Source organism: Xyrauchen texanus, chromosome 32, assembly GCF_025860055.1.
Source record: "Xyrauchen texanus isolate HMW12.3.18 chromosome 32, RBS_HiC_50CHRs, whole genome shotgun sequence".
In the NCBI taxonomy this organism is placed as follows: Eukaryota; Metazoa; Chordata; class Actinopteri; order Cypriniformes; family Catostomidae; genus Xyrauchen; species Xyrauchen texanus.
Window position 1 is genome coordinate 13,244,385 of NC_068307.1, and position 25,081 is coordinate 13,269,465.

The 25,081-nt window shown below is 43.0% G+C and overlaps 1 protein-coding gene across 3 annotated transcripts in view; it reads right to left on the reverse strand.

Annotated features, from left to right (window-relative positions):
- LOC127625670 (chemokine-like protein TAFA-1) overlaps positions 1 to 25,081 on the reverse strand; it is a 263,352-nt gene that overhangs the window by 21,226 nt on the left and 217,045 nt on the right. For all 3 annotated transcript variants that reach the window (XR_007968329.1, XR_007968330.1, XM_052100996.1), the window contains exon 3: positions 21,289 to 21,429. Coding sequence is in view for 1 of the 3 variants with exons in the window: in XM_052100996.1 (XP_051956956.1) it covers positions 21,289 to 21,429 (141 nt within the window). In the remaining 2 variants the exon portion in view is untranslated. The remainder of the gene's footprint in view (positions 1 to 21,288; positions 21,430 to 25,081) is intronic.

Genomic DNA, 25,081 nt, shown 5'->3' on the forward strand with positions numbered 1-25,081 from the left:
TTTGATGTCACTTCTGGTCCTTAAACACTTTTCAAAAGTCTCAAAATGGCCTTTTAGTGTCAGTTGCACCACATGCAATTTCATAAAACATTGAACATGAGACAAGAGTTATTTATGTGTCATGATGGAAATAATAATGAAAATGCATCAGTGTTTAGCTAAACAATACCAAACAGTTATGGAATTATGCCAAATATGAAAACTTTATTTATTTTTTGAGTTTATAAACAGATTTTCTAAAGAGAAGATATGGGTGGACAGTCGCAGCACATGATGTTTTAACACTTTAATTGTGAAAAATTAGTTACGCCTAAAAAACACAGAGAAGTTAAAAGTGGTTAAATATATTTTAGAGGTACTATGTATATATATATACATATATATATATGTAATAATATTACATAATAAGGAAGATTCCTGAAAAATGCAAGCTTGTAATACCTGTTTACTCCAGAGGGCAGTAAGTGAAATTTCAGCTGTATGAACAATGCACAGTTTATAAAGATTGAGTATTAAACTATATTTAACTTGAAACAGTGAACTGAACATTTTATGTTTATGATGCAACACACCCGAGACGCTACACTAGCATGTCTGATGCTTGTTGAAATTGATGGGCTCTTAAACAAGCCCTCATAATATATCTCCAACTGATTGACAAATTCACTTGTGAAATGGATTGCTGTGAACTGTATGCCAATGATTGACTTATGATCAATAATATGGTAGTAAACAATACATTGTATTCTAAAGCTGCTTTTTGTATTGTCTTATGAAACATTAACTCTTCTGCTACAAGAATGTAATTAATTTTAATTATCTGAATATTTTATATATATATATATATATATATATATATATATATATATATATATATATTATACTTGATAACTATGTATAATTATATATTGATATAAATATGTATAATCATTATATATTGAGTTATTGTTATATGAGGGCTTTTTCAGCAAATATTTGTATATGTGATTAATCACGATTAATTAATTGGGACACCATGTAATTAATTCGATAAAAATGTGTAATTGATTGACAGCATTAATATATATATATATATATATATATATATATATATATATATATATATATATATGCTAATTTTAAAAAAAGAATGAAAAAAAAAATACAGAAGGACAGAATGAATCATATATTGACACACAAAGCGAAATGCAACGCTTCTTTGCATGTGTTTGCGTTCCAACTTTCTTGCTTTGACACGCATATGAGTGGAAGTGAATAAACCACAAAGTATAGTCTGACTACACCTGACCACAATTGTTCCTTTTCTAATTTATTACATGATCATTAAGTTTTTGTTGTTTGTTCTGTTTAATTATTTTGAGATTCCTTCATCTGTATTAAAGTATAGGACACTGAATATATATTTTGCTTCATCTATTTATTATATTTCTATAAAATTTTATAAACACAAAGTGGCTTATTTTCACCCAAACTTCCAGAATACTCAGCATTTACTGGTAGTCTATAAATGTGTGGACACAGCAGAGTCAAAGTGAGACAAATGGTCTGATGTCTGCTGCTGCAGCGTTTGACCCATCTGACAGATGGATTGCTCTCTCTTTCCATCTCAAACTTGGTGAGAAAGGGAGAGTTCATAAGAGAGGACACCGGGTCAGTGCTCACGCTCCGAGACTTTTATCTGTTTGGATCCATGCCAGACCCTGTTCAGATGACCTTCCCAGCCAAAAGACAGGCCTTTCCCACTGGGCCTTGATCTTTCTACAGTCCCCCTGGCCACTAGCCTCTTCTGGGTCCTCCCAGCCATTACAAAGTCACAACTACAGCAACATTTCAGCCATCCTAGCCTCAGCAGGGTAGTGTTTCCTCCCAGGAGAGGGCAAGAAAAAGTGGATTACTGGAGCAGAGCAGGACCCCTGGGGCACAGGCCCTCATATGCCTGGTCATCAGTCTTTTTAGAGCCACTGCCATGGAGTAAGTGTAGGCAGTAATTTTATAACCAGAAAAATTCTGTAATTTACCATAGTTTAAAAACATTGATGGATAATTAAAATTGCTTTCAACAATTTTGACAGATAAAAAATCTTGTCTATTGTGTTTCCATACTTTAGAAACCTTACCACAGTAAAGGATCCTAATAGCAATTAGAAGTGAAAAAAGGGGAGAATAAAAAAAAGTGTTAAAGCGCTCATGTGTACACATACCAGGAAAGAGATGTGACTGAGGATTTGGGGTGTGAAACAAGTTTGCTCTAGTGGAATAATTTATGGGATGTTGTTCATTAAATCAGGTGACCAGATCGCAATGCTGCAGTGTCTATTTTGGATTTGACAATGCAGGGGCCGAAAGAAGAAAAGGTGATGAACTTACAACACACCACTTGGTAAGACTAAAATAGCTCTTTCCACAGAAATTCTTCTGATATCAAAGTCAAATTGAAAATACAAAGTGTTATTTATTAAAAGAAATACTGTACAGCACAACAGTGATCTACCACTTTTTCAGCAGCCTTGGTTATAGAAGTATTGTTCCCATTTAGTTTCTCTATAGGCATTTAAAAACAAATCTTCAATAAAGCCATGAACCGGCTTTGAAATGTATATAAAAATTAGGTCAAACATTAAAAGACTATGTTCTTAAATGTTCCGGGTTCAATACAAGTTAAGCTCAATCAATAGCCTTTGTGGCATAATGTTGATTACAAAAAAAATTGTTTTGACTCTGTCACCCGCACACACACACAAGATGAGACAGTCACAATGTTGGAGGAAACTGCTTTTATTTAATAGCAGTGCAGGCAAAAGTACAAACAGGGGCAAATCCAGTGAAGAGGCGTCAAAGGGGAGCGTGATGTCGGAGCCGGGGAATCAAGAGGAAGGAAGGGGCAAATCTGGGAGAGAGTGGTCAACGAGAGCGGGAGGTCGAAGCCGGGAAAACAGTTAACAACTATGGCGTAGAACAAGACGGGACTAGCGGGATCAACGACAGGGGAACAAGGGGAGCTGGAAAGCTAAGGGGTAAACAAGAGGAGTATCAGAACTAGGCGAGACTAGCGGGGGGGCAAGGACACGGGAAACTAAATACAATAACCAACCCTGGAGAAACGAATGCGTGTGGAATATATAGTGACGAGTGCAGGTGTAAACAATGAACAGGAGTGCAGATGATGCGAGTGCATGTGTAAACAATGACGTGGTGATTGGGATGAGTGCAGGTGGTCATAATGTTCTGGATGAGGCGGAAGCGAGCTGAGCACGTCGCGGAGTGCATGTGTGCCCGGGGAGATAGTCTACGAGCATGTGAGCTCGTAGGAGCAAAAACGAGCGTGCAAGCTCGAACGAGCAAAACGGGCGTGGAAGCCCGAGGGAGGAAAAAGAGCGTACAAGCTCAAGGGGGCGGAGCGAGGGAGCGGGGTTCGTGACAGTACTCCCCCCTCAGAATAGGACGGCTCCTGACGGCCACGGGAGGCGGTGCAGGATGATCGGGGGACAGACAAAGGGAAGTGAGACAGTCCATGGGCAGTTCAAGGTAAGGTCAGGGGGAACATAGTGGACAGGCGGGTAGTCGGGAGATCTAGGGGGCAGCCATAGGGCAGAGACTGGGTCAGGGGGTCTGGAAGGCGACTGGAGGACAGGGACTGGGTCCGGGGGTCTGGAAGGTGACCACCGGACAGGAACAGGGTCAGGAGGCCAGGGAAGAGGCCACAGGACAGGGAGAGTGTCAGGGGGCCACCGGACAGGGTCAGAGGGCCAGGGAAGAGCCGTGAAAGGCGGAGCCGTGGAGGATTTGGGAGACGGAGCCTTGGAAGACGGAGCCGTGAGAGACTCGTCAGGCGGGGTACTGAGAGGCTGAGGAGGCGGCGCCATGGGGAGCCCAAGAGACAGGGCAGAGGGAGGTGGTGCCGAAGGAGGCTCTAGAGGCGGAGGCCTGGAAGGCTCTGGAGGTGGAGCCGAAGGAGGCTTTAGGGGCGAAGGCCTGGAAGGCTCAGGAGGTGGAGCCAATGACGGTGGCGCCGTGGGCGGCTCCAGCGAGGTAGGCCTGGAAGGCTCTGGAGGTGGAGCCGAAGGAGGCTTTAGGGGCGAAGGCCTGGAAGGCTCAGGAGGTGGAGCTGATGACGGTGGCACCGTGGGAGGCTCTAGCGAGGTAGGCCTGGAAGGCTCTGGAGGTGGGGCCATAGGAGGCTCAGGAGGCGGAGCCGTAGGAAGCTCTGGAGTCTCTGGGAGTAGAGCCATGAGAGGCTCGGGGAAAAAGGTTGTGGAAGACTCGAGAGGCTCTAGAGGTGGGGCCCTGGAAGGCTCGAGAGGCTCGAGGGGGGAGCCATGAAAGACTCGAGCGACGAAGCCCTGAGAGGCTTGGATGGGGGTGGAGCCCCGAAAGACTCGAGAGGAGAAGCCCTGAGAGACTCGAGAGGGGAAGCCCTGAGAGGCTTGCGAGGGGGAGGAGCCCTGAGAGACTCGAGAGGCGAAGCCATGAGAGGCTTGAGGGGTGGAGCCATGAAAGACTCGAGGGACGGAGCCCTGAGAGGCTCGAGGGGAGGAGGAGCCCTGAAAGACTCGAGAGGGGAAGCCCTGAGAGGCTTGAAAGGGGGAGGAGCCCTGAGAGACTCGAGAGGCAAAGCCGTGAGAGGATTGAGGGGTGGAGCCATGAAAGACTCGTGAGGAGAAGCCCTGGGAGGCTTGAGAGGGGGAGGAGCCCTGAGAGACTCGAGAGGCGAAGCCGTGAGAGGCTTGAGGGGTGGAGCCATGAAAGACTCGAGGGACGGAGGAGCCCTGAAAGACTCGAGAGGCGAAACCGTGAGAGGCTTGAGGGATGGAGCCATGAAAGACTCTAGAGGAGAAGCCCTGAGGGGCTTGGAAGGAGGCAGAGCTCTGGGAGGCTCGAGAGGAGGAGCCCTGAGAGGCTTGGGAGGAGGAGCCTTGAAAGACTCGGGAGGAGAAGCCCTGAGAGGCTTGAGAGGCGGAGCTCTGGGAGGCTGGAGGGGTAGAGCTCTGGGAGGCTCGAGAGACTTGAAAGGCAGAACCCTGGGGGGCTTGGGAGGTAGAGCTCTGGGAGGCTCGAGAGGAGGAGCCTTAGGAGGCTCGAGAGGAAGAGCCTTGGGAGGCTCGTGAGGCGGAGGCCGCGAGGGCTCTGAGGGGCGAGCAGAGGCTGGCAGAGCCGTGGAAGACTCTGGGGGCGGAGCAGAACCCGGCAGAGCCGTGGAAGACTCTGGGGGCGGAGCAGAACCCGGCAGAGCCGTGGAAGACTCTGGGGGCAGAGCAGAACCCGGCAGAGCCGTGGAAGACTCTGGGGGCGGAGCAGAACCCGGCAGAGCCGTGGAAGACTCTGAGGGAACCTCTGCGGTCTTGAGCACAAGACGAGACTGGGGAGAAGGGGCCCTCTTCCTTCTCTTATGTCTTCAGCCAACAGGGGACGTGGCCATGGGGACGGTCGAGGCTACAGGCGCTGGCTCTGGGGCGGTCGAGGCTACAGGCGCTGGCTCGCTGACCGTGGCAGACATGGGCGCTGGCTCGTCGGCCGTGGCGGGCATGGGCGCTGGCTCGTTGGCCGTGGCGGGCATGGGCGCTGGCTCGTTGGCCGTGGCGGACATGGGCGCTGGCTCGTTGGCCGTGACAGGCTTCGGGACTGGGGCCGTGACAGGCCTCGGGACTGGGGCCGTGACAGGCTTCGGGACTGGGGCTGTGACAGGCTTCGGGACTGGGGCCGTGTCAGGCTTCGGGGCTAGGGCCGTGTCAGGCTTCGGGGCTAGGGCCGTGTCAGGCTTCGAGACTGGGGCCGTGACAGGCCTCGGGACTGGGGCCATGTCAGGCTTCAAGACGGGGGCCGTGGTAGGCTTCAAGACGGGGGCCGTGGTAGGCTTCAAGACGGGGGCCATGGTATGGAGCGCTGGTTCAGTGTCTGCCTCCCCCACAGTAAACGAGGAACCAGCGCACAGTAGGGCGAGGTCAATAAACTGAGCCAGGTTGAGAGAGCAGCGACCACCAGGCATAAATGATGAGGCTGGCTCATTCAGTCCAAATTGAAAAATGTCTTTCAGAGCCACCTCATCAAAATTCACCTGGTTGGCCAGGGCACAAAAATCAGTCACATAAGCCTCCAAGGGTTGGCTCCCCTGGCGCAAAACCAAGAGTCGGGCTGCTGGCTCCATAATGTCAAGGGCGGGGTTATGAGTTACACAACCGCTGCCTTGCATGAAAAACCCTTGGTTAGCGTCAGAAGAGCCATAAAACCTCTCCGGGGATGGAGAGCATACGGCACTCGCAGATGCATGGAGAGCATCAACGGGCTCAGGGGTAGACACAGGTGAAACAGGGTGAAAAAAAATCAGACATAGCACATACCTGCTGCCCCTGGGCCGCGAGCGCTTGGTCATCTCTCCCAGCTGCAATTCCGCGCACAGAACGCGCCGCGACAATCCGCTCTAGTGAGCTGCGCGAATCCTCCGCGTGACGCATTGTGACTGTCTACGGTGGGGTTGGTTATTTTGTCACCCGCACACACACACAAGATGAGACAGTCACAATGTCGGAGGAAACTGCTTTTATTTAATAGCAATGCAGGCAAAAGTACAAACAGGGGCAAATCCAGTGAAGAGGCGTCAAAGGGGAGCGTGATGTCGAAGCCGGGAAAACAGTTAACAACTATGGCTTGAACAAGATGGGACTAGTGGGATCAACGACAGGGGAACAAGGGGAGCTGGCAAGCTAAGGGGTAAACAAGAGGAGTATCAGAACTAGGCGAGACTAGCGGGGGGCAAGGACACGGGAAACTAAATACAATAACCAACCCTGGAGAAACGAATGCGTGTGGAATATATAGTGACGAGTGCAGGTGTAAACAATGAACAGGAGTGCAGATGACGCGAGTGCAGGTGTAAACAATGACGTGGTGATTGGGACGAGTGCAGGTGGTCATAATGTTCTGGATAAGAGCGGGAAGCGAGCGAGTACGCTCGCGGAGTGCATGTGTGCCCGGGGGGGAGATAGTCTACGAGCATGTGAGCTCGTAGGAGCAAAAACGAGCGTGCAAGCTCGAACGAGCAAAACGGGCGTGGAAGCCCGAGGGAGGAAAAAGAGCGTACGAGCTCAAGGGGGCGGAGCGAGGGAGCGGGGTTCGTGACAGACTCGTCCCTCCTTTTCTTTAATAAAGAAAAAATCTTGACTCCAGCCAGGTCTCTTAAGCAACCAAATAGGCCAGGTTGCTAGGGAGGGTAGAGTCATATGGGGTAACCTCCTATGATGTGTGGTTCTCGCTCTGGGTGGGGCGCGTGGTAAGTTGTGTGTGGATGCCGTGGAGAATAGTGCGGGCCTCCACATGAGCTACGTCTCCGCAGTAATGTGCTCAACAAGCCTTGTATTGAACCTGTAACATTCCTTTAATGTATTTTTTGAGGGAATAAAAAGCAATTCCATGAAACAATGCTAATATAAAATCAAACATTAATGACGGTAGACTGTAAAACTGACTTACAGGGATTTTACTACCAGAACCCTAATGGTGAAAGGCAACAAAAGAATAGTGTTAAGGTTCAAATAATTTTAGAATTTAGGCTTTGGTTTTTTGCTTAATAGAACTGTTGCATCAAAACCCTTTTGCCATTGTTATGAGGATCTTTATGCAACTTGTTTTCTGTCAGCTTTGTATGAGAATTCAACATGGTTAGTTGGTTATAGATATTTAAATAGAAGCAAGAAAGAAAAGACCAAATGCAATTCAGTATGCAAACAGATTTAAGAAAGAAGACCAATTAGCATTCAGCAAATATTATGATGTCACAGTCAATGGCTATATTTTTAAACCAACATTTGTAAAAAAATATGAAGTATACAAAAAAAGGATGAAATTATGTACAAAACAATAGAACAATGTTTAAATGGAGTCTGTATGTTCAAGCTGAAAAAATAGCAAAAGTTATTATGGTGTTTGGGAACAAGCTCTAACCAGAATATCTGAAGAATATCAATACAGTTCTGCCTTCAAAAACTGCAATTATAGCGTCTGCAAGTGTCTACATTTTTATGTAAATGATGTTGGAACACCTATTTAAATTTGAATTTTATACATGACAGCGCAAGAGGCACCTCAATGAATTTTGCAGCACACCACATTTTCCCAACACCACTTAATCGATCACTTCCAGCCAGGATTTTTTCAAAGGGGGGCCAGGCAGTGTGGCACCAAAATTGGCACATGGGGCTTCTGTCAGAGCCCCCCCTCTACAACCACCACTGCTTCCAGCATAGATTGAGAGTGCTAAGCATGATTCACATGCTATTCTTGCAGGTGTTAATTCACAGCACCAAGGTTCAGATCGATACATTACCACAGATAATGCTGATCCCCTCTGGCCCCTCCCTTTGCTGTCCTGCTCATCATCAAAGTAAAGAATGAACTCACGCTTTAGATCCCCTCCAGTTCCCTATCTCATTGTTGTTTCGCTCTGCACTCAAATGACCACACTTTTTCAACTGCACAGAGAAACTGTCTGTTAATGACCTAATTGATTAAATAAGGTCTTTTCTGGGCTATTGGTGTGGAAAGATTTCCTTTTTTTATTTTTTGAGCAGGCAGAGGTAATAGTTGTAATAAAGGCAGATAAGGTCAGAGGGCGAGCTGAGCAGCTCTAATAAACCTGGTGTAATTAGCAGGTAGCTGGGGATCGCGTGTCTGTTTGAGGGTCAGGGAAGGTGGACCTCAGAAAGGAATGGAGTGCCGTTATGCACTATTAGTGAGTTTTCTTATACAGAGGCTTGATTAGATATTCAAAGAGCAGCGTGAGGCATCTCAATCATGACTCTGTCAAAGCTCTCCACTCTAATGAATAGACCTCAAGAGTCCTCAGCCTTCACTTGGAAGGGGCTTGATTTTGTGTGTGAATGTGTGTGTGTGCACTTCTTAATGGAAAAGAGTGTTTTTACATTTGCATTGTTTGGCTGATTATGCTGACAAACTGTCCACAGCTCTCAACAGATGTAAAACACAATCTTTAAATATTTATGCATCCAGAAAATTCTCAACTCATCAATTCTGCAATATGAAATAACATACACTTCAATTGTTTTGATGCCTGCTGGTTATCTACATAAGATGAATCATTCTTGTCTAGAGTCAGCTCCTATATTTTGTTTTCCTAATAGATCTCATTGTATTGTTATGAACATATTACTCTAGAGTTCATTAACAGATATTTGAGTTCATGTAGACTTATTTATGAAACACAAACATAATACATTTCTTTGAAAGTCAAATGTAAAAGTATTCTTTTGTAAACTGTTGCATTTAACTCAATGGAACAATTATGGTAAGAATGGGCATATGAGCGATTTATTTCTGCTCGCGTTTCATGAAGAAGGCACAATGATATCAAGCACATTTGCTTACACATATAAACATACCTAACCATAACCTATTTTTAAAATCAGAGTGTGTGGAGACGGGGCGTGGTTGTGCGATGCTGTGTAGAGAGTGAGGCCTGGAGAGGGAAGCGGTAAGGATTAACACCTGTAGGGAATGATTACTTTTTTCGTTTTTTTTTATTTTATTTTCTCCCCTTTTTATCCCCAGTTTGGAATGCACAATTCCAAATGCACGCTAAGTCCTCGTAGTAGCGTAGTGACTCAATCCAGGTGGCGGAGGACGAATCTCAGTTGCCTCCGCATCTGAGATCATAAATCCACGCATCTTATCTCGTGGCTTGTTGCGTGCGTAGACCTGGCTGTAGTCACTCAGCACACCCTGGATTGGAACTCATGACTCCAGGGCTGGTAGTCAACATCTTTACTCGCGGAGCTACCCAGGCCCCCCGGGAATGATTTCTAACAGCTGTTTTGTGTTGCAGTGAGAGAGAGATAAAGCAGCCAGAGCCGCAGATGAGAAGGAGAGAGGGACCTGAGTCCTATGACGAAGCTGTCTGTGTTTGAGAGAGCGTTACTTTATGATTATTGAGAATTCGAACTTAAGTTTTTGTGTACTCTGAAAAGTGGCAGAAAATCAACAACTCTAAAGTGTGTACGCTGGTTCCCGCTTCCTCATTTCTCCTGAGAAATGTCAAGCCCTGCTGCATAATAGGGTACTCGACTATGGAATTTACACCAGGAGATAAAGTACTTGCTCCCTACATCAAGCTCTAAATTACTCGCCAAGTGGCAAGGGCCCTTTGAGGTCACACGGTGAGTTAGGGAAACTCCTAAACCTAAACCTAACCCTACCCTAATCCTAACCTCTAATATCTAACCTTAAATTCTGATTTTTTTAATATGAATGTTGCTCATGGACAAAAAAGGATTTTGATTCAGGAACATGCCTCAACTGAATTACGGTAATCATGAAACTTTGTGAAGTACATACAGTGGGTTCTAGATCAGGGGTCGGCAACCTATGGAGGGGTCGTTATTGGCACGCCAGCAATTGCGAGAGAAGTGTAGATAATCTTATTCATATAAATTCTGCACCTGCATTCAAATCTATATCTTGATGTAATCGTTCCTCATGATCACGCAGTGTGTTTTCATGAGCTGAATGGGAGGCTAAATAAAAAGAAAAAATATGACGAGACTGCAGTGTACCCACAGACTTGTGCATTGCGTGCAAGCCATTGGCACATCAAGAGCCAGCAGCGCTTCACTTTCAGTTAATCAAGCCAGTAAACGCGTCTGCTTTGCTTTGGACAGGCTGCGTGGATGACAGCCTACATTCCATGTTTCATTTGTTTCTTTTTGCTTTCAGAACAAAACGTCATGTAATAAGGAAAACACCACTATTAATCCTTGAGATTTCTAGCCCAGCATACAAGTACCCCCTCCTCAAACCATGGTCACATTCAAAATAAAATTAAATGATTAAAAGAGAAAACATAAACCCACATCATGGGGGTTAAAAAAATCTGAGTCTATTCAAAAATAAATTAAACCTGGAAATAAAGTTATAGGATTTTGCAGGTGCGATTCACCGAAAAGGGCTAAATAGTTGATCGGCTTGTGATGCGTGAATGGCTTGTACATGCAAAGTGAGTCTCATCACATTCCCATTCAGCTGTGTGATCATGAGGAAGGATTACTTCAAAATGTAGATTGGAATGCAGGTATGAAAAACTTCATAAAAATAATATAGATTGCTCCTCTCTCGCTGTTGCTTGCATGCTAGTGATTAAATTATTACAATTACATAATATAAGACTGTGGCAGGGTGGAGGGTGGGGCCGGGTGGTGATTCTACACACCCGGTCCCTTATCAAGCTAATCAAGCCTCCAAGAGGGATAAAGGCTGACTAAGGAAGATCGTTGAGAAAGAGATCATTTATGGGCATGTCCATCATGTGTGTTTGTGTCTTTTGTTTAAGTTTCTCATTAAACTATTATTTATATTGTCAAGCCGGTAATCGCGAGGCGAGTCAGGACGACTCCCCGACTGGCTGGAGCGATGGAGCCACTGCCAGGGGAGGAGGAGAGCCCTGCTATCCCCCAGAAACGGGGAGGGGTCGAAAGAATACCAGCGTCCACGAGGGGAGGAGAGAAGTGACTCCCCGACCGCCTGGAGCGGTAGGGCCGCTGCCAGAGGCAGAGGAGTGTCCCCACAAGTCGCCGGGAACATGGAGGGGCGTTCTGTCCGCCGGGGGTCGTGGGTCTGACTCCGGTCCGTCCGGTGTGGAGCGACTGTCGTCCACCTGAGAGGGTGGAGGAGTGATCGAGGACCATGCGACGGTGTATCAGAGAACAGGCGAGTACGGTTTTTTTTTCCAGCTCTTTCTCCTCTCTCTCTCTCACTGCCGCTCCTCATTGGCCTATTCCCTCTCTTTTAAATTTTACAGTGTTTTTTTGGGGGGTGCTACGATGTTACAGGAAGTAGCCCCCCTATTTTAATTATTTCTGTTTCCCTCCCCTTGTCCCCTCCCTCATCCAGGTAGAAGGGGATGAACTGCTGGCAGACGGGCGTAAGACACAAGAACGAGGGAGGAATGTGGCAGGGCAGGTGATTCTACAAACCCGGTCCCTTATCAGGCTAATCAAGCCTCCGAGAGGGATAAAGGCTGACTGTGGAAGATTGTGCGGGAGAGAGATCGTTTACGGGCATATCCATCATGTGTGTTTGTGTCTTTTGTTTAAGTTTCTCATTAAATTATTATTTATATGGTCAAGCCGGTTCTTGCCTCCTCTTTGCTCGTTTATTTCCCTTTACAAAGACATATTTAAGATTCCACACAATTTCATGATCAGTAATCAAATAAGCAAATTTGTGACATTAACTGTGTTAACTCAATTTGTACAAAAGGACACGTTTTCTTTCATTAAATCACTTTCAGTGAAAATTCACACAGATAATCATCAGATTTTGCATTTAGTTTTTTTGGAGGGGCGTGTCGACACAGCCATTGACCAGGAAAATTAAAAATGCCACTCCACGTCAAAAAGGTTGCCAACCCCTGGTCCAGATTGAAAATCTGCCTTTTTTTTTCATTTAAACCCGGAAACAAACAGAACGTTAAAGTTTTACGTAAAATGAAAAAGCACTATTTCTGGTTCTAGTACTTCTAGGTCACTAATAAAATATTAGCAAATTTGTCAAAACATTGACCATTAAACATGTACAGATAAGATCAGATGCTTTTTGCAACATTCTCGAGTCATGGTGGAAAACATACTGTAAATCATTAGGTTTTTCCACAAACTTATTGAGTCTACAGTAATCCCAAATGATAAATTGACCAAATACTAATAAATTCTGAAATGCATCCATATTTTTTTATTCAACTTTTCATTCAAATTGTTATGCTATTAATGATGAATAATGCAATTTGTCCAATTTTTATAACAGAAACAATTATACAGCTTTTATATCACACAAAAAGGGTTGGAGACACAGAGAGAGAAAGCAAGCAAGTGGACAAAATGACAGAGGAGAAGTGTTATTAGAAGTTTATTAGTGCAGAGTTACCCTAAAACTGACCAGTCCACTCTGTGGGCACAGTGCATCTGACTCACAGGTAGAGCTGTTTTTGAGTTCTGCTAAATAAGCTTTGAATGTTGTTAGAACATCGTCATTAAGGTGAGAAGCGAATTACACCATATATATGCAATTAATCTTCAAAACTAGGGCAAAGTTTAATTGCAAACAAACAAACAGACAGAATATGCAAATGCGGAAACATTATGTGAGATGCAGTTGTAATTATGAAGATACACATAACTGTAATTAAAATGCTTGCATCCCTCAATGCCCTTGCTGGTTTTTCATTGTGCTGTGTATCACCTCTCCTGATTGGTTTCTTTGCTTGAAGCTGTGCAATCTTATGCCACATTTCTGTAGAGACACACATACATAATCTTGTGTAATCTTTTTTTTTTTTTTTTTTAGTAGGAGTGTTGATCAGCAATGCTTATGAAGTCATTTTACACTCTTGAAATGATCTTGTGTGTGTGTGTGTGTGTTCTGCAGAGCTTCTATCAAATGCACCATGACAAACTGTCATGCTCTGCATTAAAGCCCCTAGCAAAACAGAAGTGTTCGTTCTACATCAGCGCTGGTAAATGGAAATAGTGTGTGTGTATGTGTGTGTGTGTAAGTGCTTGTATGCAATAAAGAAAGTAGAGGGACAACATGATCACTTGTGAGGTCAACATGTTATTTCCGAGATTTCCGTTTTACTGTGAGATTAGTCTGAGAGAAACAGAGAGTGTAATGAGGAAAGAAAAAAAAGCATGAAAAAGGCAAGAAAAAATGTATATAAGAGTTGAATTGGCAGAAGATTCAGAAGTGTCATGCCTATTCAATCTGAAGGGACACATGGCCCCTCTCATGTTTGATTTTATGTGTAACATCCAAATAAAAATAGCATATTTGATAATGGAATATCTAGCTAAATGTCCTCTTCTCCAAACGATAAATGTGCATTGTGAAAGGTTAGATTAAATTTTGCTTTCTTTGTAAAATTGTGTGCTAGGTCTGGATATGAACTGGCTCCCATCAAAAGTTCAATGATACTTCACCACTAGACTCCTAAATCATAATCATGTTTTATAATAATTAGGGCTGTCAACTGATTGCATTTCATTATTGTGGCAGACAGGTAAAACATAAATAAGACAATATTGTAAATCTGACATAAAATCTAATTTACTGTGTCAAATAAGTGCTGGCTAATGCTAAACGTAGATTTTCTAAAATTGATTTTAGAATAGACTTTTCACAATCATTTCAAAGCAGCTCTATAGAAAATCATGCCTTATAGTCTTAAAGCCCCCAGTGATCAAGCTAAAGATTCCTTTCAATATTAGTTAGTAAAAAAAAGCCTTGAGAGCTACCTGACCTCTGGCTTTACGATATACGTACATAATCCAATATTATTTAGCGGTAAACCGTTTGAGCAAAAACCAATCATCAAATGTATTTTTTTTCTCTTCCCCCAGTTTCACTTTGCATGTAAACTTTACCGGCTGTCTTACTGGCTTATCCAATGTGCGCAAGTGATGTCGGCATAAATAAAACAACATTTTTAATATACTGTAGCATAACACTGTTGTTTGGCAAATTTGACAAGCTTTAACACAACAGTCTACTTGCTGTTTGCAATCGATCTTCAAGGTATCAACTCGCCCATGAAGACGTTTCGCAGCTCTCAATTTTGCATTGCTTGGATTTAATCAAACTACCAGTTATGTATTTATTTATGCATCACATGATACATATGCTACTGAATCAAAAGTGTTGTAGCTTATTTTTGGACCCTAATTTGTTGGAAAATAGCAATTAATTAATTTTCAGAGGTAACTTTAGTCTTGCCCCTTAAGGGCTGAATAATTAATATATTTTTTTATTCTTCTTTATCTGTTTTATTTTAAAATATATTGTAATGGACAAGGTTTCTACTTAAGGGAAAAGAGGAGGCGGGAAATGGCTAAACAGCAACGTAAACTTTAATGACAGAAAATAACTCAAACATAACATAAAAGTGCTTTGCAGCAAACAAAACAAAGAAGCTCGCACACACAACAAGAGCGTCTCTCTCTCTTTCTCTTTCTCTCTCTCTCTCGCTCTCTCTATCTCTCTCTCTCAAACTGGCGTCCCAGTTCCTCCTTATCTCTCTCTGATTAGGCAACTCAGCGCCAGGCATGCCTCATCACGGTCCGGCCACACCTTCCTCCTCGTCACATACATATAGTATTTCAAAAGGTTTTTAGCACAGGCATTTATGTTGCAGGTTTTGTATTTCCTTTGCTCATCTTGGCTTGAGCACATTTTTGAGTGTTTTTCTGTACTTTTTGCTGCAAGAAATTGTGTAAAAAGATGGGTAATTTAATCTCTCTCTGTGTGTGTGAACAGTGCCGTATGTGTGTATTTGGTAAAAAGCCCAGCATTTAACATGTTAAAAAATATTTTATAGAAAGACTTTTTTAGAGTCTTGTTGGGCCTGACATAACTGGGACGTAGTTCTCCTTGTCAAAGCTAATAATCTGTCAGCCCACTCCCATTAACTGTGCCTCTGTTAATGTAACATAAGCCAGTCAACCAGCCAGTGTGTAAACCTCACTCCCTGGTCTTAGCACACTAGCAACTGAAGCTAGAGGCTGTAGCCTTTAGCTTCCTTGTAAGAGTGCTCGCCTCCCATGCTGGAGACGCCGGTTTGAATCCCGCTCAGAGTGGGTCGAGCAGGACTGGTAACATTTGAGATGGTGAGATTTTTTTGTGAACAGTTGGATTGTATCATAACTGTTTCTATTTTTTGTATTTTGGCATGGCTAGAACACTGTATTGACCAATCAGCATCCAGGCCTGGAACAATTAATTTTGCCTTAACCTTCAAAGTTATGGCAAACATTCACTTGCAATGTATGGACCTACAGAGCTGAGATATTCTTCTAAAAATCTTCGTTTGTGTTCAGCAGAAGAAAGAAAGTCATATACATAATGATATTGGGGTGAGTAAATGATTACAGAATTTTTATTTTCTGGTGAACTATCCCTTTAACTGCAGTCCATAGCTTCATGTCTTCTACCTACTCCTACCTACTTTGACAAGAGGCACTGTCAAAAGATTAGTATCGGGACTCGTATTGGCACTGTGGAGCCATATGCCTATTTCGTGGCGATTTATAGAAATTAAATACACTAAACATCAAAATAGCTGTTAGGAAAATATGCAGCAGTGAGAGAAAACACTGTAGACTGGAAAATGAAACCAGACTTTTGGTATGAATCTTCCATGTTCAGGAAAAAGGTGGATAAGAAGATAAGAATAAAATATAGCTGCAAGCAGCGATGGCGGGCCCAAGCCGGTGGCACCACCACCCCCGTGCCTTTAGGGTTGCTGGTGGCACCGCCACCCCCGTGCATTTAGGGTCGCTGTGCATGATGGGCAATAACGTAACCTCGCTTTGACCATCGAGAAGATGTGTGCTGTAGAGCTTGCATCAGTGTGGGCTCTGCAAAAGTGCACATCGAGGGCACATATCAACCACAAAGTATGCGCGAGCACCCTTCTGATACCTAAAATGAAAAATGACACCCTACGGTCACATGGAGTTAATGGAGACATGAAATAAGTACACAAGACTGAAAATTCATATGAAGTGTGCCATTTGGGACAGGGCCTATGACCGTGAACCACAATAGTCACATCTATGAGGTAATTCAAATGTAGAATAATTTTTAATGTCATAGGATGTCATAGGTCAGTATTGTTTGCAGCACTTAAACGTGTTAATCCAGAAGGCCAGTATTTATCCGGAGGTCTCTGTACAGGTTTATTAATGTAATTATAATTTACGCACTGCTGAAGTTTCATCGAGATCAGTTAATGTACGCAAAAGTTATAACACACTTCCTTGCTTTTATGCACCCTTTATGTGCTTTTTGGAGCTTCAAAGATTCATTTGCAATGTGTTCCACATTCAAACCAAAATATCTGACTTTCTGTTGGTCTGAGCTAATGACTGTAAATTGGAAAGTTGTCCGTCTCCCTCCCCCTCCCCTCCACACACACACAAAGAATGGCAGGGGAAACTCTGTCTGTCAGAGAGAGACAGAGAGAGCAAAATTCCAAAACATCCACATTCAAACCAAAATATCTGACTTTCTGTTGGTCTGAGCTAATGACTGTAAATTAGAAAGTTGTCCGGCTAATACTGAGTTTTGTGACTGTGGGTCAAAGTGTAAAGCAACCCCCCCACTTTTGTCAAAAGGTGGCGCTACTGAGCCCCTGCACCACGCCCGTTTCTGAAACTTTGCACATGTCTACTGGCTAATAAATGTGATGTGTCTGTCGAGTTTCATGCAATTTGAAGTATGCTAAGAGTCTCAAAAGCATCAAAAAAGAATATTCAAGTTTGAAGAGTTGCCGCGGCAACAGTATCTAAGATATCAATAATCCTTTAACATGTCTACATCTGCCGTGTGTTTACATTATACACCTAAAGTTTTAAGTAAATCGGGTAAAAATAAGAGGGTGATTTCAAAGCATTTTGAAAGTGACACACTTCCTTCTGCCAGTTGGTGGCGCTATAACTTTGACTCACAATAGTCACATCCATGCGATCGGCCTCTTACAGCGAACCCACTGCTGAAGTTTCATGGAGATCAATTAATGTATGCAGAAGTTATAACACACTTCCTGTTTCACTTTTCGCGCCATAATTTCGTTTCCTCGCCACGGCCAAACCGTTCGAGATATCAAAAATCCGCCGGCAATTTTTCATCCTCAATATCTTGACTTCATGCTGACCGAGTTTCGTGGTGATTGGTGGAATTATCTAGGAGGAGTATTTCAAATTCCATTGCATGCGTTTTCCAAACAACCCTAAATAGACGATTTCCTGTTGGGCTGGGGTAAAAAGTAAAAGTATGAAGGATATATGAAAGGATGAGATCTATATGTGTACCGAGTTTCATATTATTACATGCAAGCTTGTTTGATTTATGGACCAAGTTTTCGGACCCCGTTCCAGGGGGCGCTGTCGAGCCTCCCTGCCACACCCCGGTACCAGATTCAGCCCGACCCTAATGGCCGCGGGTTCTGACCCGTGTGCAAAGTTTCAAGAGTTTTCGAGCACGTTAAGAGCCCCAAAAGTGCCCCAATAGTCGTAAGAAAAATAATATTCTAACGAAAACAATAGGGCCTTGCCTTTTCAAGGCTTGGGCCCTAATAATATATGTATAAAGAGCTTTTCAAGCAGAGAACTTTGTAATTTTTGTTTGTATACCCTTCAGGTGGTGACAGGAGCAGACATTTTGTGAATGCATTAATAACTTTGTCTAAACGACTTCTAAAAAGTGAAGTGACAGGAAGGTGATGGTTCTCCAAATTTAGCCACTGTCTTTGCACATGTGAAGGATGATAACCCAGTGCACACACACTGACAGATTTTAGTAGGGCGACACAAGTTGTGTGAGTGTGTGCGTAATAGATAGAGAAAGTTGGTGACACAATGTGTCTGCTGTATGTGTGTGGGGTGTGTGACTATGTGCATAAGCGCACTCGTGTGTGACAGCAGCAGTGTGTTTGAGACTGTTCCCGCAGGTCCTCCCTCAGGTCTCTGTCAGGCTCAGCCAACAGTGTCGTTACTCATAAAGACAGTATTATTATCAAGCAGAAGATGAGTGTATATCCAGATCACAGATGAGCCACAGGAACTTTTCTCCACACCTGTATAATCACTTCATTGTCTTGATAAGAAACAGAGTATGGCTTCCTAAATAAGCACACATGCACATACAAACATTCTGCAGCTGTTTATATCCATTAATATGATGAATAATTGCATGTGTGTTTATAAAAATAGCTGACATCATACACACACGCCCACACTTATCTGCACTCACAAACTTCAGTGACACAGTAGCTAGGTGAACCAGTGTTTTGCGTCATTGCTGTTTCTATATTGATGATATATATTCGTTTTATTAAAAAAGATGAAGATATCATGACAACCTTAGTCTGAACTACACCCTCACATGTGGCAATCCAAATTCAACTTACACTAGACAAAGAGCACAAGTATTTATACCACAGTGACTCATTTGTACAACCATATGTAGATGGCAACCACATCCAGACAGTCAAACCTTCACATATGAATGCCCAGTGGTCTGTCAACTTCATTCTTTATCTCACCTGCCCATATAACAAGCTGCCTGGCTTGATTGATACACTAGCAGATGTGTGAGATGTGGCCCTCCCCGCAGGACACATGTGCAGAGGCATGAAGTGTAAATCTTGCTTTCTGCTGTTACACAGATCGCATCAGTATGCTGCAAAGAGACAGACGCTAGTGTAACGTACCACCCATAGTTTGGCATTCAGTGCGATTTTTTTTGTGGAACTGGGTAGGTGAAATCACCATGATAAAAAAAGAGTAACAAAAAGAGAGAAATCACCAGCTTCTGAAAAAGACTTCAGAGGAAAAGACAAAGTGATGAAGTATATAAAAATGTGACCTTTCAGAGTTGAACTGTTTTGTATTCTCCTGGTGAAATGCAGTTGGAACTCTAGTGCAATACTAATTTATTGTAGCAATTGAAGGTGTGTGTTCTAGTGTGAGTAAGTGGCTTTAAATCTACCATTTTGAAATGTTGAATGGTTTGAGCCTAAGGCTTAAAGATTAAACTCTAATCGTGACTCAAACAAATATAAAGTAGTATACAACAGGGCCAAAGGCACACCTTAAGGAAAATGTTATCTTTTTTATCTATTTAGACTGATCAAAATAAAAAAATAAAAATTTATATTGATGGAGCAACCTATGAAAAAACATTGAAATTCCAAAAATAAAACAAAAGTGACAAGGGAGCCAAGTTGCGATTTAAAAGGCTTCTTCGCCACCTTAAGAAAAAAGAAAAAAAAAAGAAAAAACCTGCTATTATTTCTTTTTCCACCACATTTTTGTTAAAAGGCCTCCAGAGCGGTTATAGTGATATTGTGTTAATATAGGAAATAATTTTCAACTTAGGCACATACCATTAAGACAGCAAAATGTTTTTTTGAGTAACAAATAAATATAAAACTTTAAATCCTGCTTAGAGGATAGTGTAGATGTTTGTGGCTCACTGTTCTGGGCAGAGGGCTTGAGGGTCGAGGCTTGACCTGAGCATAAATACAGGAAAGTAATGTGGTAGTTTTTGTTGCTGTTTAGTGTTTTAGGAGAAAATAAAATCAAAAGTCCCTTTTATAACATCAAGGTGATAGCTGAAGCTAATGCGTGCTAGTGCATGCCAGGGCCAGTTGCTTTCCCACTATCACTTCCGGGGCTTCATCGTGCCTCCTCTGGGCTTCCTCATGGCAAACGGTTCAGTGCCTTTGGCCCACAGATTTCTTTCAGCTTAAACAAGACCAACTGGGGATTGAGGCTTGGTCAATGTCAAAGGAGTTGAGTTTAGCTGATATACCAGATCATATATCATACCAGAGTTTCAGCACCAACATACTCATTTCCCAATTTTTCATATCAAACTACCAGTTTACCTCAACAGATAAACAGAGAATTTAGAATAAAGGCTGTTCACAGCAGGGTTTCTGGGTTTCTTGGAGTGGGCATGTTCTGTAGTGTGTGTTACTTGACGTCTTGCAGGATGCAGACAGATACACATGAAGCCTAGAACTCCTTGGGCTGTACAGGCCTTGTCAAACTGACGACAACAGACAGCACCAATTGAATAAGGAGCGGAGTCTTTTAAAGATAATTCACTTTTACAATTATAGAAAGTTGGACAGAGCGCAATAGAATCCAGGGATCTTGAGAAACGTTTAACATATTTTCAATCTACTTAACACAATGCCTTAAAATGCGTGTTTATGGCACAAGACGCTAAACGCAATGCAACAAACGACTCTCTAAAAGCGTCATTCTGACACATGTATATACTACATAGACAAACATTTTAAATTGCGCAGACAGAGCACATCCTGTGAGAGGTTTGAGTTGGTTTTAGATTTTATCCAAACATGGGTAGAAAAAACTAAAGAAGAGAGAGAGAGAGAGAAAGAGAGAGAGAGAGAGAGAGAGAGAGAGAGAGAGAGAGAGAGAGAGAGAGAGAGAGAGAGAGAGAGAGAGAGAGAGAGCGAGAAAATAATTGATTGTATATTATTTCCGTGTGAAAATGTTTGTACACAGGTTTTACGCACAAATATGTGTGCACCTATTGTGGAAGAAAGATTTTATGTTTTTGTTCACAATCAATTTTACTACAGCCAATAAAAAAAAAATGACATCATAAGATAATTTTGTTCATATTGACACAGAATTTAAAGGTGTTCGAATGATGGATGTAGTTAACCATGTGTACTGCAAGTCAGATCTAGATTCCTACCGTCTACACAGGAGGGTTTGTTCCGTGTCGTGCCGGCCACTTTTCCCGGTAAACACGAGCACTTGACTGTTTGGGAGCGCTCCTCAATTCGGTTCTTGTTGCAACATCTGTGTGCTGCGATGACCTCGCACGTTCCTCCCTCTGTGAATGCAGAAACACACACACGTATATATCAGTGGCACATATCATATCATATTTCAGTGGCATGTGAACATGATACTTCCATAACTTTGACACCAGAGATACAAACAAATCAGTGACAAGTACATATTTATGAAGATAACACTGAAAGAGAGAACAGACTAAGAAGGGAGAGACAAACAGTTCTTGCATATAATAAAATAAAGTGTTTTCACAAAGAAATAATACAAAAAGCATGTTTTTATTTTTATTATGCAACATTAGTTGTAGTATTGAATTTAATTAGACTAGAATGTCAAAAATGTAAATTACTCTATATAAACATATTGTTTACAGAACAGTTGCATAAAAGCAAAATTGCACTCGCAATTATGCAGTTGTGCTGAAAATGATCATGTCCATTGTTAAATATGTGTTAGTATATGTAGAAATTAATATTAACCAAGATAAATAAATGCAGTATAGGGAGCAGGAAAAGGAAAGATCAGGAAAGCTCGCCTTCCCCGAGTGCGTATGATAGCGTTAAGATGGCACCAGCCGCTTTAACTCTATGCGAGAAACATAGAGAGAGAAAAGGCACGGCTGGCGCAGTCTGCTCCCATGCTTGGCACATCGCCTTGTTCCCCCCTGTCAGGTGTAAAGAACCAGAAGGCTTTGACGATTTTATGGGGCGTTGGGGAAGGGTACGTGCAGCCTGGCACAGTTGGTCGCTTTGGCACGTAAAATACCTGCCCATTCCTGTGTCAGCAGTACACGTACACGGCTCAGCGCGTGGCGTGATTTAAATTGGACCCCTAGTGTCACTTCTTCAACACAACGTTGAAGTGAACGACAGACGGCTGACGTCTAGGTTACGGATGTAAGCTCCGTTCCCTGATGGAGGGAACGAGACGTTGTGTCCTCCCGGCCACGTCGCTGAACCGAGCCACTGTTGCGGCCGAACCTCATTGTCGGCTCCTCAGAAAAATCCTGAATGAAACATTGGCCTTTTCTCATAGATGCAAAACATTTACATTTACATTTATGCATTTGGCAGACGCTTTTATCCAAAGCGACTTACAGTGCACTTATTACAGGGACAATCCCCCCGGAGCAACCTGGAGTTGAGTGCCTTGCTCAAGGACACAATGGTGGTGGCTGTGGGGATTGAACCCGCGCTCTTCTGATTAACCGTCATGTGCTTTAGCCCACTACACCACCACCACTCTAAAGGCTCTCAAGAGAGACCCCTTTCCATCTGGGAAAGGAGGTTACATCCCTAACCTAGACGTTAATGTATACAATCAGTAAATTGTTACTGAACACCATTATATCCATGAAGGTAAAAAAGGCCATCCAAACTGAAAAAAAAGAAATCACAGACCTGAATCCTCGGCTCCTTAATTAGATTAACTTTTGGAGTCATCAGTTAAAACAGCATTAGAGCAAATGGCCCTTGTAAAAAGCCTCTAAAGAGAAAATTATAGGCTCTTCCACAGACTCACACTGCCAGGCTTTCCATGTAATTACCATGTATTCTTTCTTTTCTCCACGTTGCAAATTGCCCTTGAAGCGTGCTGATTATCTTATCTAATTGACAAGCCTTTTACCCTGGCTGGATGTAAGTAAGGGCCTTTATGTGGAGCAAAGGAAGGCTGCAATGGTTTAGTTTGGGATGAAAATGTGGATGCATATGGTACTGTTATGACTGAGTAGGTAAGACTCATTCTCTGGGCTAAATAATAAAGGGCCTTGAGACAGAGCAATTATGAAGTCATCACAGTCATTTCCACGCTCCCTGCCCTTCAAAACACACCCACACACACCCACATAGATAAACTGTACAGGATATGTGGGGCCATGTGACCTGCACTGCAGTAAAGTGGACCCCATTGTGACAAAAAGAGGATAAAAAAGAAAAAAATTGGATTGTGCAAAAACCTACTAGTGGGTCACCATAACAATAGAGAGCACCCTGAGGAGAGGTGGGGTGATTCAGGGGGGATTGATGAGTGGTAATGGTTTCCCCCTCTAAGAGTGGGCTAAGCTCACAGCTCCCCACCAAGCCCAAGAAAGGGCAAAACAAGGGAACAGAGGTGGACTGAATTGGAGAACAGGAAAAGAGAAAGGAAGGAATAGGAGAAAAAGAGGCAGGCAGTTCCCTCACTGGACCAGGCAGGGCTGCTTTTTGAGTAATGACTGAGCTGTTGGAAGCGCACCTCTCACACAATTATAAAGTGGCCAGGTAATTCAGCCAGTGGGGTTGCTGCAGAGAGATCCTCCATCAGATGCTTCTCTTTCCCCAACACTGGAGGAAACCCTCTTTATCTTCCCCTGACAGCTGTCCACCCGCCCTTTCCCACATCCCTACAATTACACCAGAGCTCATGCAAGGGCATCCAGGAGAGAGTGCACCATTCTGACTGGAGTGAGAGCATGCAAACAATTTTGCATCCATTTTTTATGTCTTGAAGTATATAGACACTTAGGTTAAACAAAATAAAAATTATATTTTGTCAGGTAACCTAAAAACTGTGTTTCATGTGATCTAGTGACAATATTATATCCTTATATCCTGATCAGCTGATTCAGCACCGGCCAGGCACCATCACATCCCGGCAACGCCCTCCTCCTTGTCACAGCGTTATAAACAAATGTTAAGCTAGAGATAAAGATTTCCCCTCCGTTGATCTCTTTGCACTTCAAGTTTTTTTCAAACTCCTGCTTCGGGGTTATGCAAGAATGAGCAATGGAAAACCGAAACAGGCCTAAAGGTGCGGTCACACTACAATTCGTGCTACCATTCTTTCACATTCAAACACCTCCGAACATGGGAGACCGGAAATGCAAGCTCATGCTGCATACAAAAGTTCTAATTGGTGAACTCTGATCTGCGAATTTGGATGATGAGAAGACGTGTGACCAATAGAAGATCAAAACGTCACACACTGACCTCTTGGCTCAATTCAGGGAATACACATTTGAAAGCTTCATGTTTTTATTGTTGCTGAAAAGTGTGTAAACTGTATATTTTAACATTAACATAATGTAAATTTATTTGTTATTTGTGATTTATCATTTATTAAAACCAGAAGCCCTCCAGCGAGCCACTCTGTCTTTGTTTGTTGCAGTGTCCAAAATAATATAGCATGCCTAACCGCCCATTATGTGAGCAGTGGACACATGACTGCCATTTTGGTCCTTTCATGTTAGAGCAAGAGGTATTTATTTGCTGAAAAAATTTGGCAACACTTACACTCTGTAGTTCTGATGCCCCATTAAAACATCCACCCCAACAGCCTACTGACAGGATTACTAAAAATACTCACTGCCCTTGTTGATAGCTCACTCTGGACCCATTTCCACTATACTCACCACAAGCTGACTCGATGATGTATCTAACCAGAAACCACAAAAAAACCATGACACATCCATAAGAAGTCCCTATATATTTAACCTCTGTTAACTGCTTAAAATGTCTTATTGACTATTTTACTATTTCCTACCTTCATTGTATACGGTTTTCTAAGGCTGTTGTCTGAGGCTGGCTGGGTAAGGTTTATAGTCTCATTCAGTCAGATTGAATCATTGCTCCCTGTGGTGTTCTTTTTGGATGCAGTTGTCTAATACAGCAGCCATTCGATCGTAGTCATTATTGCAGTGCATAGGTTTC